This window comes from Mus caroli, chromosome 15, assembly GCF_900094665.2.
Source record: "Mus caroli chromosome 15, CAROLI_EIJ_v1.1, whole genome shotgun sequence".
Taxonomy (NCBI): Eukaryota; Metazoa; Chordata; class Mammalia; order Rodentia; family Muridae; genus Mus; species Mus caroli.
Genome location: NC_034584.1, coordinates 26,056,632 through 26,075,135, shown reverse-complemented (window position 1 = coordinate 26,075,135; position 18,504 = coordinate 26,056,632). Strand labels below are relative to the sequence as shown.

The 18,504-nt window shown below is 42.2% G+C and overlaps 1 protein-coding gene across 7 annotated transcripts in view; it reads right to left on the bottom strand.

Moving 5' to 3' along the window:
* Ctnnd2 (catenin delta 2) overlaps positions 1–18,504 on the bottom strand; it is a 793,031-nt gene that overhangs the window by 123,672 nt on the left and 650,855 nt on the right. For all 7 annotated transcript variants that reach the window (XM_021182850.2, XM_021182851.2, XM_029469855.1 and 4 more), the window contains 2 exons: positions 9,686–9,803; positions 3,823–4,008 (listed from right to left, as the gene is read on the bottom strand). In XM_021182850.2, the coding sequence (XP_021038509.1) occupies positions 3,823–4,008; positions 9,686–9,803 (304 nt within the window). The remainder of the gene's footprint in view (positions 1–3,822; positions 4,009–9,685; positions 9,804–18,504) is intronic.

The following is an 18,504-nucleotide window of genomic DNA, read 5'->3' as shown; positions in this document are numbered from 1 at the left end:
CACTTTGTAGACCAGGCTGGCCTCGAACTCAGAAATCCGCCTGCCTCTGCCTCCCGAGTGCTGGGATTAAAGGCGTGCGCCACCACGCCCGGCCCTGTTTGTTTTTTTGAGACAGGGTTTCTCTGTATAGCCCGCCTGCCTCTGCCTCCCGAGTGCTGGGATTAAAGGCGTGCGCCACCACGCCCGGCCCTGTTTGTTTTTTTGAGACAGGGTTTCTCTGTATAGCCCTCCCTGTCCTGGAACTCACTTTGTAGACCAGGCTGGCCTCAAACTCAGAAATCCACCTGCCTCTGCCTCCCAAGTGCTGGGATTAAAGCCGTGCGCTACCACACCTGGCCTTATTTTTCATATTACTTACATATCATAAAATTTAGCAGGGCTCATCTCTATCTTTGTCATCTACACATCCCTATTTGAATACACAAATATTTTCTGACACTTTTTAAGGCTTTTCTTGTGTGTTTTCTCCAAACCACTAAATATTCCTGAAGAGTCCAAGTTTGAGATGTGGTGGTGTGGCTGGGGCTGGGCACTTGTTCAGCATATCAGACCAAAAATTCAAGGCACAGTCCTGACTTTGAGGCAGTAGAGAGCCCAGGGTCAGGTGGTGTCTTGACTATTATAAAGCTATATGCCTAGAACTCTCTGGATGCTTCCAGGACACGTTTGTAACTTCCAGGCAGAAGGTAGCCTGGTTTTCTTGAGTTAGGGAAGACAACCATGCTTCCTTCCACAGAGGCCTTGGGATATCTGCATTATTTGTCCTGCTACAACTTGGTAACTGTAATGACCTGGGGCCCTGGGGCCTGCCTCTAGTTCCTGTAGGCTCCTTAACCCTGGATTCCCCAGATGGTGGTCCCAATTCCCCACTCAGGCACTACAGGACATGCTTAGGAAAAAGCCCTGCTTAGTCCAACCTGAGAAGGTAGACTGGCCCCAGTGCCATCCTCCCCCAACAGGAAGCACTATACACCACAGTCCTCTCCCTTGCAGAGAACATGGAGTCCACAGTGCCTTGCCTGCATCCTTCCTTTATCTCACAATCTAGAGTCACCCTGTTTCCAGTCTTTGGGACTTCACCACTGTTTTATTTCCACCAGTCTGTAACTTTAAGATAGTTTTCACTTTTGACTATTCAAAATATACTGAAATGGACAAAGCACTCTAAATTAGTTTTTCCAAACAAGAATAGTTTTCAGCATATACCCCCATTAAGTTTGACATTAGGATTTTGGCACTTCAAAATAGTTATATATATATATTTAGATGATAGTGAAAATTAAAAACAAAATAAAATTCCCAAATTCCCAAATCTATGAGATTTAAGTCTGAAGAATCTTTGTGAACATCAACATTTCATTGCATTTTAACTTTTGAAAGGTTGAGCAAAATGTTCTTCAAGAAAATTATTAGAAAAAAATTGGAGCAATGAATCATAAACAACTATATATTGACTTATGGCAAAATCATAAGAGTCTATGAATGGTGTCATTGAATTCAATGTTGCAAAGTTGAAACATATCGTAGGGGAGGGTGTGGATTCATGTACAGTGTGAGGGCTGCAAAGTCCCCTCCCTGTGGCTTCACAGGACGGTTCACACCTTAAGAGAAGGGCTGTGATTGGGTGGGGTTCCTTCTCTTCTGGATGCTCATTGCTCTGAACCCAATCAACATGGATCTCCTCTGTCATCTGAAGAGTTTGAAGTTCATAAGGGGTATCAGGGAAGATCTGGGATGGTTCTCTGCCAGGTTAGGGTGTTAGAAAGTGAGACACCACTGTCAGACTAGAGGCTCTGGCAAGGGTGTAGCTGCTCAAACCTTGGGGTGAAGCTGGATACAGGAAGGGATACAATGTCAGTCTAAGGTGTCTTTGGTTGAGACTGATGTTATTTTAGATTTGACTCCTGAAAGTGCCTTCTGGAATTACATGGTTCAACTAGGTGGCTCGGCCTTTAGGGGTTTCCCAGTACAAGCCAATGATGTTGGGAGACTTTTCTCCTATGGGCCCTTATGCTGTGGCTGATATTTCCAGGGGGAAGCAGTGTTGGTCCTTTGGTCAGAGAGCCCAGTTGAAGGCAGAGAGAATGCATTGTATTTTAAGTTCCCGTTTTTAGATGGCTCAAGGTGAGAATGTGCAGAACTGTAGGTTCTGGCTCCCTAGCATGACACCAAAGCATGAGAACTAGTAAGCAGCTAGTATAGTGGCAGCATTTAAATATTTAATGAACACTGGTGAAATGCCCTTTGCCACCCCAGAGTGGGAGGGTAGTAAGTGGCTGGGTTAAGAATCACAGGGCAGTGCTTCAATCCACACAGGAAGGAGATCAGAGACAAACAGTTCTGACTTGTTACAGAAGAAAAGGTAGAAAAGAGGAGCACATCTCAGAGTGGGAAGGCTCTGTTCAAGGCAGGGAGTGTGGCCCTTACTGAGGCAGGGGCATGCAGGTCCATGTGTCGTGGGAAATACTCGAGAAGTTCACATAGCTAGGACTCATAACTACAGACTTCTGATGCTGAGTCCTTCCAGGAAAATTCAAGAACAAGATTTTAAGGGCATTCCTGTTAATCCTTACTCTAAGAAAAACACTTTCTTTAAACTTTACTTGAAGTAAAACTATTTCCCAGATAGTTTAGAGAATACTGTACTAGCATCCAAACAAACATCTGGATTCAAAATTTGGTTACAGAGAGGGCTTGTGGCCCTGTCTCTCTTTAGCAGACACTTCCATAGGGTTGGCAAAACTCTCATCAATGGATGCATAAGTAGAGTATCCAGTGAAAACCGGCCATGTGACATCAGCGTCCAGAGAAGGACACTGGTAGTGTGCCTGCTAAATGGAGACTTTCATGTCAGAGGAAAGGTGGATATGGTTGTGCAGGGCTGAGAGCCTCAGTGTCCACTGGCTGGGTGCAGTGTCTGGAAACACAACCTTCTCCAGTGCACACTTTCCAGCTGCTAGCCAAAGGGCAGCTCCACCGTTCCCCTAGAGGATAGTGTGTGAGGGATTTTAGTTTTTTTTTTTCCCCAGGGACCTCAAGATTGGAGTGAAGGCTGTTCTTACCACCAGCTTCAGGATAGCTGCCTTCAGTCTTTTCCTGCACAGCAGGCAAAACTTACAGGTGTCAAGAGCATAGAACATTCCATGTTAAGGAAACCTCCTTCTCAGGCTGCAGTGTTCTGAGTTCCCCAACATTGTACCCCAAGGCTTAACTTCTGACATCTGCCAGTTGTAGCTCATGAATTCTTATCCCCACTTCCCAGAGTTAAACAAAACAATAACCAGGCCTTCAAACACATGCTACATCCATGCCTCCTCTCTCAATGTCTCTTCTCATCCGCCTTTTCCTGTCCTGGGCATCCTGCCACCTGCATGGCAGCCTCCTTCCCCAGCCCCAAAGAGGCAGTTGCCATGCAACACAGAAGCATCAGTACCCGTCTCTACCCACACTCTAGGAACTGGGACATCAGGGTATACCAGATGGCTTTTTCTTTACTTTGGAAGTTCCTATGTTGGCTGAACTGGACAACATAAGGAAAAATTCTTAACTTCCACCATCTCAGCTGTGACATCCCTGCAGGAAAATCCTGCAGCCATGCTAATGATTTTACTACACACCTTAAATGAAGAGCTGTCTGTCTGTCTGTCTCTGTCTCTGTCTCTCTGTCTCTCTGTCTCTCTGTCTCTGTCTCTCTGTCGCTCTGTCTCTCTCTCTCTCCATCCATCCACCCACTCACCCACCCACCCTCACAGTCATCTATCAGTGGTGATATTGTATTGAGGAAGGGGAGAATTGCATGCAGCTATGAGTGTGTAGCATCACCTGATCCTGGGATTTCTTTTTCTTCTTCTTCTTGCCCCAGCACCCAGAACTCTCTGCGTCTTTGCCGTTGGCCTCCCCGCAGAGCAGCCCGTCCAGCTCGTCTGTGCCCATGTGCTGTCCCTGAGACGTTTCTGCTGCTAGCCGGTAGGAGAGGTTCCTCAAGATGCACACACAGTTTTCAACGGTCTGCAGCATCCCCAAAAGAAAGAGGGAAATGGGAGAATGAGTGTAAGTGAATCATTCAATGGCTCTGCCTGTCTATTCTCCATGGACACGTTGGTCCTCAGATTTGTTCAGCTCTGCTCATGGCTGCAGTAGGAAGAATTTGGATAAGCTTGGAAGGTCCTATGATCATTTCTCACTTGAGAGACAACACCAGATACTTCAACAAACACCAGTCATGGGTCATTGAAAGGCACTTGTGAGAACTGGACACATTTGCAACTACAAGATGGCAAGCCATTAACAGGCTACTCCTGCCTTGAGTTTAAGGTGCCCAAGTCATTACAATCATAGGTTGTGGATATGGTTTGGCTCTGGTTGGAGATTTGTTGCACACCATTTACCAAGAAATATACAGTTCAGCAATGCCAGAGACATAAGGGAGGCTCTGAGTATGGGACCTACAACATTTTGTCTTCTTGGCTTTGGTGGGAGTCCTGGCTCTGCCCAATGGCTGTGTGGCTTTGGCCACAGTGACTAAACCTTCTGTACCTCTGTTTCTTCATTGGTAAAACAGTAACGATAAAAGCACTAGCTTCACAGGGCTGCGGGGAGGACAGGATAAGGTTATAGACAGGGCATCACCTGTCATTGTCACCAGTGAGTTGTGGAGGTGATACAAGACAGGTTCCAGACTTTAAGGGAAAGGGTCAGTAAACTACATCCTGCAAGCTAGGACTAACCTGAGGCTTGATTTATGTATAATAATGCTCTGCCAAATCCAGCACTTCTACATGTTGATGACCACTCCCAGCTGCTATAGAGTGACAAGAGTGTTCTAGCAGAGGCTGTGTGACTCACAAGGGCCAAAGCATTTGTCCTTTGACCCTCTACAGAAAGTGCTTCCTCAAAAGAAAGCTGACTTTATGTGTGTGTGTGTGTCTATATATTGTGTCTCTGTGTGTGTATGTGTACCACAGCACACATGTGGATGTCGGAAGACAACATTCTGGGGAAGTTTCTGGGATCCGTGGATCTGAGTCCTGCTGCCACCTTTGTGCAGTAAGCATGTTTACTAGCTGAGTCATATCACAGGCTCCCAAAATTGACCTTTTAAATGTTGCTCTGGGCTTAAGAAATGGGGCTGGGGAGATAGAGAAATAAAATTCTCATCTTAAGAAAGGAACAGGGGGAAGAAAAAAGGCCCACATTTTATTTTGAAAATCCTTGTACTCGGCCATATTTCAGAAAGTCACTATGTAGGCCACTGAAGGCAGGAAAGATAAGTTTCATGTTGCAGAGGGAAGAGTATAGGTGAGCCGAAACTGTAGGTAGCACACTGCTGAAAGCTATTCCCTTATGGTTTGGGGTTAGTGTTAGAGCAGGCAGAGGCCAAGGGACTCAGATCCTGGCCTGCTCTCCTCATTGGCTGGAAGCCAGTACAGGGCACCCCAATGCTCTTTACCTGATTAGGGGTGTCAGTGTGACTCAGTCAGGAAAAGCAGTTCTGGACACACTCTGGGGCCAATGCCATTCTTGGCTATTTTTTGTCAGCCTGCCAAGGTTTCATGGCTGCTAATCCCACAGGCTTTGAGCCAACTTGATTTTCAGTTTTAAGCCTCCTTTCTGCATCAGGAAAGGAAGGTGGCATGAAAGCAGGTGGGTGCAAGACAGACGCATGAAAGGCAGACGTGTCTATCCTCTAAAGGAAAATGTTATGGCACAAGTCAGGACAATTTTCAAATCATCTCCAACTGATTTCTCTTCCCTCAAGGACTTGGGAGAATACGCTTCATTCTCAATGGGTTGTTTATCTCCCCTGGGGCTCCGCAGTCCCTCTATCAGGATGGGGAGACTAAATTTGCAGTTTTCAAGAAGTGCTTTATATAATTACTCTGCATCTAGGGAGGTGATATGGGGAGAAGAGACAAAGAGGGAGCTAGGGAGGGTGGGAAGGAGAGGGCTCAGAAGGAAACCCTTGCCTCTTCGAAGGCTTCCTGGAGTTGGAGAGTCTGGCTGGCATTAGGTAGGTTCCCAGCTGAAGAGTGTTCCTCCAAAGGGAATGTGGAAAGGAAGAGAACAAAGACCAAGAGATGCCAGCAGAAGGCGTGTGGTGACTGGTGGCTATGCGTGTGACATCCATTACTGTCAACGGCGCTTTTTAGTGCCCCTCTTGGTCACCAGGGTCATTTTGACTCCTTATTTTCTATTAGAACGGGCTAATTTGGAAGTCCTCTGTGGAGCACTCTGCCATATGCTACCCACTCAATAAACGGTCCCAATTACAGGAGTAGAGCCGCGGAGCTTGCATGGAATCCAGGCTCTTGTTCATTAACTCCTCTGGCCTCAGAGAGAATGTGCACACATGTTTCCCTCTCCAACTTGTCATGGTGAGAGCTCAGAAGCGGCCAAGTTGAGGGCTGAGTGGAAAATTACGGTGCAATAATAATATGTTAAAAGTCAATAGTACAATCCAGCCGGCAAAGCTCTATGGAGTCATTCATCACACCAGATCGGGCCCTTCAATACTCAGGGCATGCGGTTATGACAGTTCTTTCCATCACAAGTTGAGGACACTTGGGTACACTGTTCTAGTGAGTAAGAAATGAAGAGGGCACTGGACGCTATTCTGATGTCTGGCTCGGCACACTCCCTAAACATCCAGGACACGCCAGAGCTTCTCAGTCTAGGTTGGAAAAACCCTCTCTTTCAACTTTCTCTTTTGGGAAATAAAACACGGATATGAAAACAGATCATCTCCTAGCTATCCCAGGATTCTTAGGAGTCTGACCAGTCCAGCAGTCAGACAATTATGCTTAAGCCGCAGAGCATGTTGGTGCCTAAGCCACAAGTCTTCAGAGATTGGAGCGAGGGAGCATGGCGGGGCCATGAGGCAGTAGCTTTTATTTTTATTCACCTGCAAGGTTCAGATAGTGGGAAAGCTGTTTTGTGTCCATCACACTAACAGGCTTAGTATCTCCACACCTCAGCCTTCTGCTCCTGTGGATATTAATATGCTCAGCCTTGCTGTGGCAGTGAGCTATTTACCAGAGCTCTTTCATAACTCATGGGCCTATTATACTAACAGGCTCCTGTAGACACTCAAGATTTCCTGACTGGTCACAATTTTAGGGACTTCATTTTCTTGTCAGTGGTATTAATAGGTCTCCTATGATTATTAAAGGGCCTTTACAGATGAGGGATACTTAAGCCTTTATTGTATCACATCCCATGTTTGAAATTAGTAGTATTGGGTCCATGGCTGGCCACAGACCTAGTGAGCACCAGGAATGGGAGAAAAAAATGGTGTCCACAACTGGACTAAGCCAGTGTTCACAGGACCATATTTTCAAAAGATACCTTGAACCCAAATCTTCAGGGTGACAGGTTCAGACACCAGTACAAATTTTTAAATTTCTTGGTAGCTGTTATGTACAGTCGAGATTAAGAAGGGCTAGGCCAATTCACCAATAAAAGTGATCAATGGGTAAGACTACTGTATTGTTATTTAAATTTTATTTTTATTTCACACACACGATTGTTTTGCTTGCTAGTAAGCATATGTACCATGTGTGTGCCTGGAGCTGACAGATGGCATAGGGGCATGGTATCCCTTGGAACTGGGGTTATAGTCAGTTATGAGCTGCAGCGTGAGATCTGTAAACTGAACTGAGGCCCTCTGCAAGAACAGTGAGTACTTTCAACTGCTGAGCCACTTCTCCAGTCCCTAAATTACTATTTATTTATTGTTCTATTTGTGTGTGTGTGTGTGTGTGTGTGTGTGTGTGTGTGTGTGTGAGAGAGAGAGAGAGAGAGAGAGAGAGAGAGAGAGAGAGAGAGAGAGAGGACACAGGGCATCCCACAAGGACTGCAAGCAAGCACCATGAAGACTGAGCACTGCTTATTTGTCTTCCATCTGACTTTACAACGACACTACCTTATGTATGCTTCCTAAGTAGTCTATTTCAAAGCTCCATCTTTTCAGGCAGGAATTTAAGCCATACTATCAAGAGATCATGATACACTTATAAATGGATAAATATTTGTGGCCAAGATTGGGTATTTAGATTTGAAGGGTGGTGCTGGGGTTCCAGCAGGGGTAATGAAGGCAATTCTGATGAAAAGTTAGTACTGGAAACCATGGGATTAAGGAAGTGTTCACAGCCATACCACCCAAGCTCCTCACAGGACATCTTCCATGCTTGGAGACACTGTTGTTTGGTGCTGTGGGTTCCTGAAGAGAATATGTCTGCATGGACTGACTGACTAAAACCTCAATGACTGCGGACTGTTTGGAGTGTCACAGATCCAGAGACTGCACAATTTATTACGGGTGATATCTAATGTATTAAATAATAACTCTTTACCTTCTTGGCCCCTCGAACCATCAGACCTGGCATCCCCTACTCGTCAGGGCTTTGGGTTTGGAATGTATTAACAGAACTCTAGTCTTCCACAATCAAAGAGCTAAGAGTGTTGTCAAAGCGTACTCAGGACCTAAAACAAAGTTTTCTGGTTTATTGTAAACCACCTCCTCTGATTTTCCTACCAGTGTATTTTTAAAAGCCCTGTTTTATAATTTTCTGTATTTTATTACCTTAAAAGCTCCGTAAAACTCCCTATGGCCAACCCCTTAAAGAAAACTGAGTCCTTTTTCAACCAGTGAGAATGTGGGAACACAAACTGGACCTTTATCCCTCTTGTCTTTTGGAGGGAGGGATAGGTCACAAGGGTGGAAGGGTGGACCTGAGAGGACTGGGAGGTGAGTATAATAATGGTCTATGATATGAAATTCCAAAATAATTGATAAAAATTGAAACCTACTCAAATCAGGTGTCATGATAAACTCTCTCTTATTCCCTTTGAGTTGAGAGCTGTGGGGGATGGGTATAGGGAAAGTTATTGGCACTGAGTGGATGGAGAGAGATCAGAGTGTACTTAACAAGTCCAATCCACACTCACAACATAGGCTTACTCTGCTCCAAATGTCCATGACAGTGGCTCCCGAGTAGTCCTTATTAAAGAGTGACAGTTTTTGCATGTATGATTTTAAAAGTATAGGTGACATATGGCTTTATATCAGGATTACTCTAAGATTACAAGTTTCTAGCTGTTGTGAATTAAAACTAATTTAATAAATACAAAACAAAGTATCTCAAATGCTGGGAAAGACAACCCAAAACCGAATTCTCTTTGAGTCTATGAGCTAGCACTGTGCAGTCACTTTGAGCATGCTGGAAGGTTTGATTAAACATTTTGAGAATTTAGGAAAGATTTTTGTAAGATTTTAAAACATCCTTTAATATAATTAGTTATTAAAATGTAATATATAAGAATGCATAATTATTCAAATCTCACATAATTACAATATCTTTGTCTTTAAAAGTATACATATATATTTAAATACACACACACACACATTTAATGTGCTGTCTGGAGGCTCAATAATGGTTTACACTCATCCTGGACACCAATGGTTTGAGTTACTTACACCAATCTGAATTTTTACTGCTGGTAGAAAACTTAAGTGCTACTCCCAGCTGCAATGAGCATAGCTTCAGACAATGTTGGAGTTTGTGAAGATAGAGCTTAGAACACAAACATGAAATACCGTGGTCGCTTCCCATGGCTACTAGCTGTTGTTTATTCTCCAGGGTTCATTTAACCTCTAGGAAGCTGAAGCTATGCAAACAGCACCAACCTTGCTATCGATCTCACTGCTCCCCAGTGCAGACTGGATCACGTACAGCAAGGCATCCGTGAGCCCATCACATTCCCGCATCCTTCGGCGGGCCTCCTCTCCAGCTGAACTTACATTCCTGAAAAGCAAAATGAACATGTCAGACATCTTCACTGTGGTCTCCAAGTGAACGCCCTTTTCTAAGGAAGCTCGTTTCCTTCCTGCAAACGTCAATGACTGTGCAGCTTGAATGAGAAACACATCTCGTGAGCATCTATTGCAAATAGAGAATGCAGAACTCCCAACATGGTATCTCAGAGTTTCAGAGCTCTTGATAATTGGAGACTTCTAGAAATTCCAGAGATTTGCCTTATTTACAATTGAAGCTTTTAAAAATATTCTTCTGTAAGGAGGCTCAAGTATTTTCACAGACAGGGCTTCCAACTTAGTAAATATTTTAGAGAGATGTTTGTTTGTTTGTTTGTTTGTTTGTTTGTTTTTCCTGCCCTAAACATATATACCTTCCATGGCTATGCCAGAAGTATATTTGTAGTGCCTCATTATAGGGATATCATGTTTCTGTGTGATTGGGATGTCTCTGACATAGCACACAGGAAGGAGTTGCACCAACACTTCCCATGTAGCATATCCTGAGCTAAAGGCAACAGAAGGCTCCTTCTGTTGTAATACCTCGTGTGGTTACAGCCAGATGGGTATTCCTCTAGCTCTACAAGAGACACGAGATGTTCCAGTAGGTAGAGAATCTCTGGCATGTTGTTAGAGAGAATCCTTAGAGCAGTTTAGTTATTCTGTCACTTAAAGTAGGGACCCTGATATAGCTGTCTCTTATGAGGCTATGCCACACAAACACAGAAGGAGATGCTCACAGTCATCTATATGATGGAACACAGGGCCCCCAGTGGAGGAGCTAGAGAAAGTACCCAAGGAGCTGAAGGGGTCTGCAACCCTATAGGTGGAACAACAATATGAACTAATCAGTACCCCTAGAGCTCGTATCTGTAGCTGCATATGTAGCAGAAGATGGCCTAGTTGGCCACCATTGGGAAGAGAGGCCCCTAGGTCTTGCAAACTTTATATGCCCAAGTACAGGGGAACGCCAGGGCCAAGAAGTGGGAGTGGGTGGGTAGGGGAGCAGGGCAGGAAGAGGGTATAGGGAACTTTCAGGATAGCATTTGAAATGTAAATAAAGAAAATATCCAATAAAAAAATAAAGAATATTCTCACTGTGTTTAAGACTCAGCTCCGGTAGAGATTTCTGTTGTTGTTTTTATTGTTGTTTTTGTTTGTTTGTTTGTTTGTTTGTTTTGAGACAGGGCTTCTCTGTATAGGCCTGGCTGTCCTGGAACTCACTTTGTAGACCAGGCTGGCCTCGAACTCAGAAATCCACCTGCCTCTGCCTCTGCCTCCAGAGTGCTGGGATTAAAGGTGTGCACCACCACGCCCGGCTTGGTAGAGATTTCTTACAATGACTATTGATAACATAGAAAGAGTGCTGGAGGATGTGTGAATTCATGAAAGGTAGGACAGTATTGGAAGAATTGGAAAGCACAATGAAGATGAGGGGAAGAGACTGAGATAGTACAATGGCGCCCAACTTTGGGAATCCTGATATTGATCTGAAAGGCAGTTATGAATTCCACTCTGTATGCTTGGATGAAGATGGGTAAAACATATCTCCTGGATAACACAGAGCATGAGATCTGAATTTAAACTCCATGGACAGTTTATTGCAGGAGTAGTGCTCTCTGCCCATTGCTGGGAGCCAAAGGAGCAAATCTGTGAATTTGGACAGATTATAGGATTTCATTCCACCACCTTGTCTTGCATTGTCTCATTCCATTGCCAATTTCTTCTGCTGGCCCTGAACTCTTCTAAAGATAAAGGGGCTCACATCCTCACTGCCCAGAGAGGTTCTCCGAGGTTTGAGTCAGTGAAAGGGATTCAGTACAACACAGGTCAGTGGAAAAAGGAAAATTGAAGGCTTCGGGGCTGATGGGGGAATCTGGGTGACTGGTTTTGAGGGAATTTTTTGTTAATTAAAGGAAAACAGGCCTAAAACTGTTAAAAGGCTACTGATCCTACTATTTACTTTGGTATCTAAAAGTTTTATAGGGAGGGTTAAAATAGTACATTAATATAACACCATGAAAGGTTATTCAAGTTAAATAGGATTTTTTTTACTGATCTTAAAATATAAATAGAAGATTTTAGTTGCTTAGAAAAGGCAAATATGTAAATATTAAAAACATTTTAATAGGATTTCTTATACATTTCAACCTTTGTCTCTGAGAAGACTTCTGGTGGGGAAGAAGGAGGAAAAGGCGGAGAAAGAGGAGAAAGAGGAGGAGGAGGAGGAGAAGGAAGTCTCTGCTAGGAAAAATGTGTGTGATGCATGGTTATGCTATTCAAACTACAAAGGACATTATAAAAAAAATGTTCTAGATCATGCCACCTAGAAAGGGTTTCCACCAGGTTGTGCTTTGAAGACACATTCTTCCTGACATTCAGGAAGCTTGTCAAAAATTTCAGATAGTTTTTCATGGCAAGAAATACTATCAGGGTGAGTAGCAATATATGTGTGACTTTTGCTTGGTGGTAGTGGTGAGGTTTTCAAATAATTGTAGATCCAGGCTCTGGATCTAATGGGCCACATGTAGCCTACTCTCTGTACCCTCTCTCCACAGATAAACTCAGTCAGTTCTCAAGTGTAAGTTCATGAAGGCAGCCAACTACTTCCTTTCATAAGAATTTATGATGATCAGGCTAAGTTCACTGGTATTCAACAAGTGTATCAGACAGCCAATGAGAAGTAAGAGGAATGAACAACTTCATGAACATTAGATGCTGCCAACAGAAATTACAACATTTTTCTTTACCCTAGTTTTTATTTGATTCCAGATAAACCTTATCCAAAATTTACACACACACACACACACACACACACACACACACACACACACACACACACACACACACAGAGGCTACTACTTTGAAATCTACAAGGTACTAAGAAAAAAGAAAGACTAGTTAGGCTTGGTGACACATGTGTTTAATACTAGTACTCAAGAGGTAGGCAGAGCTCTGTGAATTCAAGGGTAGCTAATGCCCTTAGAGTCCCTAAGATCATTGCGCTTAATCATTTTCTGCCTGTCATAGGGGAAGCAATATCTAGTCGGCCATCAATGGGAAGAGAGGCCCCTTGGTCTTGCAAACTTTATATGCCCCAGTACAGGGAAATGCCAGGGCCAAGAAGTGGGAGTGGGTGGGTAGGGTAGCATGGTGGGCGGAGGATATAGGGGACTTTTGGGATAGCATTTGAAATGTAAATGAAGACAATATCTAATAAAACAAATTGAAAAAAACATAAGGGTTGTCCGTGCATGGAGGCTCAGAGAAGAGATTGTATGAAGCTGTGAAGGTGAAGCCTACATTGCTTTGGAGTCTCCAAGACATTGGAGATGCAAGAACCATGGGACAGCTGGTGAGGAAAGCTGCTAACAGGGAGTGAAAATAGGCCAAAAGAGAGAAGGGTGTTGCAGTCAACAAATCTTAAAGGGTTGGATATCTGAAAAATGCTTTGATACCAGACATGGAGATATAGTTTGAAATTTGCCCAGCTGGTTTTCAGTCTTGTTTGGTCAAGTATTTTCTTATTATGCTACATTTCCTCCAATTTGGAGTAGTAATGAATATATGTTGGAAGTATGTGATCTGTGTTATAACTTTGATTTTACAGGGGATTACAGTTAAGAAATTGTAGCAATCTTAGAAGAGAGTTTTAAATTGGGACTTTTCAATAGGATTGTGATTTTATAAAGACTATGGGGACTTTTGAAGTTGGAATGAATGCATTTCTGCACGATACTGTTGCTAGAGGCCTATGGGGACCAGGGAGTAGAATGTGATGGCTTTAATAGGTTTGGCCCCCATAGATTCACGTTTGAATGCTTGGCTATAGGGAGTGGCACTAACAGGAGGTGTGGCCTTGTTGGAGTAGGTATAGGCTTATTGGAGAAAGTGTGAAAACAAGGTTTGAGGTTTTTTTGTTTGTTTGTTTTTGTTTTTTATAAGCTCAAGTCTAGCCAGTGAGTCACAGTCATATTCTGTTGCTGTGGATCAAGATGTAGAATTCTCAGCTCCTCCAGCACCATGTCTGCCTGCACACTGCCATACCTCTCCTATGAAGATAATGAACTAAACTCCTGATACTATAAGTCAGCTCCAATAAAATGTTTTCCTTTATAAGAGTTGCTATGGTCATGGTGTCTCTTCACAGCAATAAATTCCAAACTAAGACAGATAAATAACATGTCAAAAAAGCAAAGCAACAATATTAAAAGATTTATGGAAAAATGCCAGCTCATATGCAAAGGTAGAAATGCAAGAATAACATCATGCCTTTCATCAGCTGCCTTGAAAGCAAGGCATGATATGCCAAGCTGGAAAGTAATGTCAACCAAGATCACTGTACCTAGCAAGGTTGTCTTTTAACATTGGTTTAAAAAGTTAACATTTCAAGACAAGCACAAATGAAGACAATTCATGCTAACTAAATTAGCTTTGGAGAAAACATCTTTATAGAATAATGTAAGGGAGTAGGAAGGAAGACATTCCCATTCAGGAGGACATAAGCGATATAATGCAAGAGAGAAACAAATAAACATAGACAAGTTGGGAAGAAATCAATTATGCCCAATACACCAAACCAGCAAACTTCTAACACTAACTGGTGAAGAGGAAGAGAGATGCCAATAATCTAGTCAACCTTTACATCAGCTAGCAAAATTACAGTAAATAACAAACTCCTCTCAATAACAGTGTTAAATCCAAGTGGCCTCAACTGACCAAGCAATACCGGCTAACTGACCAGAATAGAAAACAATATCCAACTGTCTGCTGATGACAAGAAACACATATTGTAAAGCCATTCAGAACATGAAAGTCAATGGCTGAAAATAACCTGCCAGGCAAAGAGAAGTGGCAAGTAAATGGCTACGTCATTTTTTAAATCTCATAAAATAGATGTCAAAACATAACTAGTCAGATAGAGACAAAGAGGGCCATTACAGTTTAATAAAGAGAACAATTCATCGAGAAGATATTAAACTGTAAATACTCATGCACTAAATATTGGAACTCCCAATTTCATAAAACAAACACCAAAGGTGTAAAAATATCATGTGGTTTCTGATAAGATGATACTTGCAGACTTCGATATTTTACTCCCATATTTAGAAGATTTTCTAAACTAAAACTTAGAAAAGAAAGTCAGAGATAAACATGCCAGAGATCAACTGGATAGCTGCAGACTATGACATCCAACGGGCAAGATGAACTTTCTTTTCAACAGTATGTGCCACTTTCTCTAAACTTGAACATACATCATAGGCCACAAAGCAGGGCTTTTAAGACCAGTATTTGTTTATTTATTCACTTTACATCCCTACCACAGCTTCCTCCCTCCTCTCCTTCAAGTCCCTCCCTCACATACTTCTCCCCCTTGCTGCCATTCAGAGCAGTAGGGAATACATTAAAAACTTATATTTGAAAATATAGAATAGAAGGGGATACATTTCTAAACTTACACAAACTACCACAATTAAAACCAGGATATACCACAGTCATAAGAAGCAGTAAGTTTGAAACAGTAATTAGAAATTTCTCCACAAAGAAAAATTGAAGATTAGCCAGGTTCACTGCTGAATTCTATTAAAGGCTGTAAGACCTAACAGTCATACACCATCCCACAGAATACAAAGGGAAAGAACACCACCAAATGTATTTTACAAAGCCACTATTGCCATGCTACCCCACCTTGATAAAGATGTAAAGCAAAAGCAAAAAGGGAGGTAAAGGAAGAAGAGAAGGGGAGAGGGATGGAGAGAGTGTCTTAATTAGGGTTTTACTGCTGTGAACAGACACCATGACCAAGGCAACTTTTATAAGGACAAGATTTAATTGGGGCTGGCTTACAGGTTCAGAGGTTCAGTTCATCAAGCCACGAACACAGTAGTATCCAGGCAGGAATGGTATACCTGGGGCTGAGAGTGCTACATCTTCATCTGAAAACTGCTAGCAGAATCCTGACTTCTAGGCAGCTAGGATGAGGGTCTTAAAGCTCACATCTATAGTGACACACCTACTCCAACAAGGCCACACCTACTTCAACAGGGCTACACCTTCTAATACTGCCACTCCCTGGGCCAAGCATATACAAAGCATCCCAGAGAAGAAGGAAGAAAAGAGGGAGGAAAGGAGGTGGGGTGGAAGGGAAATGGCAGATCAATTTTCTGATGAGCACAGATATAAATTTTAATAGCAAAATAATTTTCAAACTTAATTCAAGAAGACATTGTGACCAAATTGGTTTTTTCTCGGGGATGCAGGGTTGGTTTGACATACCATACTATTTAATAAATAAAAAATATCATATAAATAGTCTTAGGGGCAGAAATCACCTCAAAGTTCAACATATTTTTATGCTAAAATCCATGAAGAAATTAATAGACAAGTCACACCTCTACATAATGAAGGTGGGGTATAACAAACTTACAGATAAACACTGAACTAAAGTAGGAAAAAACTAAGAACATCGTATCCTCTATAAACTAGAACAAGATGAGATGCCCACTCTCTCCCTCTTACTCAACAGAATCATAGCCATGGAAATAAGACAAGCAAAGATATGAATGGATATAGATAGAGAAGAATGAAGTAGAATTTTCCTTCTTTTAGGTAATACAACTCTATACTTAAAAGAAACCATAGACCCTATCAGAAAACTTTGAGATTTTTGTATAGACTTTGAGTAGTTACAGCCTAAAACAGTAACATCCAAAACTCATTAGCTTTTCTACATATCAACAATGAGTCTGAGAAGAAAGAAATTAGGAATAAAAATTCTGCTCAAGCATCTAAAAAGGAAATATTTGGACTATACCTAACCCAGGGGGTGAGATGCCTCTACAAGGAAAAGTTAAATGTTAAAAAAAGAAATTAAATATGTTCAGCGATATACTCACTCACCTAGCCTCTTGACTGATGTAATTCATTGAATGAAAATGACTGCACTTCCAAACCCAGTTTACTAACTGTGCAACCCCTATCAAAACTTCAGTGACATTTTTCACAGCACCAAAACAGAAGCAGTAGTGAAAAGCCCAAAATTCACATGGAAATGCAAAGACCACAGACACAGGCAATACAACCAGAGGCAGAAAGCACACTGCTGGAGATACCACGATACCTACTCCCAAAGCCATGGTAAGAAGAACAGTATGGTATTGCAACAACATAAACACAGAGACCAAAAAAACAGAATAGAACTCACAGACAGAATTCCCTACAGCTTTTGCTACCTAAGATTTGACAAAGCTGTGAAAAACTTATGGGGGGGGGGGGGAGAAGCAGCCTATTCAACAAACAATGCTGTCTGAATACCCATCTACAGTGGATGAAATTAGATCTGTATCTCTCCCTCTGTACACACACACACACACACACACACACACACACACACACACACACACTCACTCAATTCCAATAGAACAGAGAACCTACATTTCAGCTCAAATGAAGAAACTGCTAGAGGAGGACAGGCAAGACACGTCAAGATAGAGTTGTAGGCAAGAGCTTTTCGACTAGGAGTTCAGCAGCCAGGAAAGGGGATGACATGAAACCACAAAGCTTCTGCATATGAAATTGCAAAGAGTTTGCACTACAAAAGAAACTGTCAGAAGAGTGATCAGATAACCTCGAGAACAGAGGAGAACCTAGGCCAGCTACCTTTAGATTGAAGGTGAATATCTAGACTATATATAAAAAATGCAAAGTTAAATACCGCTGACCTCAAACTATCAATGCATGGGCTAAGGAACTGAACAGTTCACTAAAAGAAGAAACACAAATATCCAGCAAACATCTAGGAAGTTGTTTAGTGTCCTTAGACATCAGAAAACTCGACGTTGAAAGTACTGTAAGACTCCATCACGTTTCAGTTTGAATGTCTTTCACAAAAAGGGAGGGGGATAAAGGGCAAATAATTCTGCCATGACTGTGGTAGGAGGAATCCTTCCTCACTGCTGGCCTGAGTGCCAACCAGTTTAGCCACTATAGAAGTGAGTATGGAGATTTCTTAGCAAGCAAAAATTAGAACTATCACATGTAACACTTGTGGACATACAGTCAAGTGACTCCCTGTCCTATTTCAAAGATACCTGCTTATGTATGTGGACTTTAGTGTTATTCACAATAGTAAGGTGGTTACAATACCAGATGTCTATCTGTCCATATCAGAAGAATATTCAATAAAGGTACATATGTGTGTACATATGTATGTATATATATATATATATGATTTTTATTCAGTCTTAAAGCATGGTAAAATTATGAAGTTCTTAGGAAATGGGGTCACCTTGGAAGTCATTATGCTAAGTAATGTAACTCAGTCTCAGGAAGACAAATACTGCATATTCCCTCTCCAATGTAGATCTTTGCTTCTAATATCAAATATTTGGGTGTGTGTGTGTATGCACGCATGCGCTATGTCAGTGTAAGTGTGGGGTGTAGCTCATGAATCTAAACAAGGGAAAAAAGGTTGTAAGGAGGAATGCACACATGTATGTGTTTACAACTGAACACACGTGACATGAGAGCACAAATGAGGTCCCCAGAGATGCAAAGACACAGAAAGGACAGATTTGGGATAAGATGAGAGGAGGATCAGCCAAAAACTTATGTACAAAAATTCCATAAAAAAAGCTTTTACTTTGTGTACTAATTAAAAATGTTCAAAGTTTTAAAAACATTATCTGAAATAC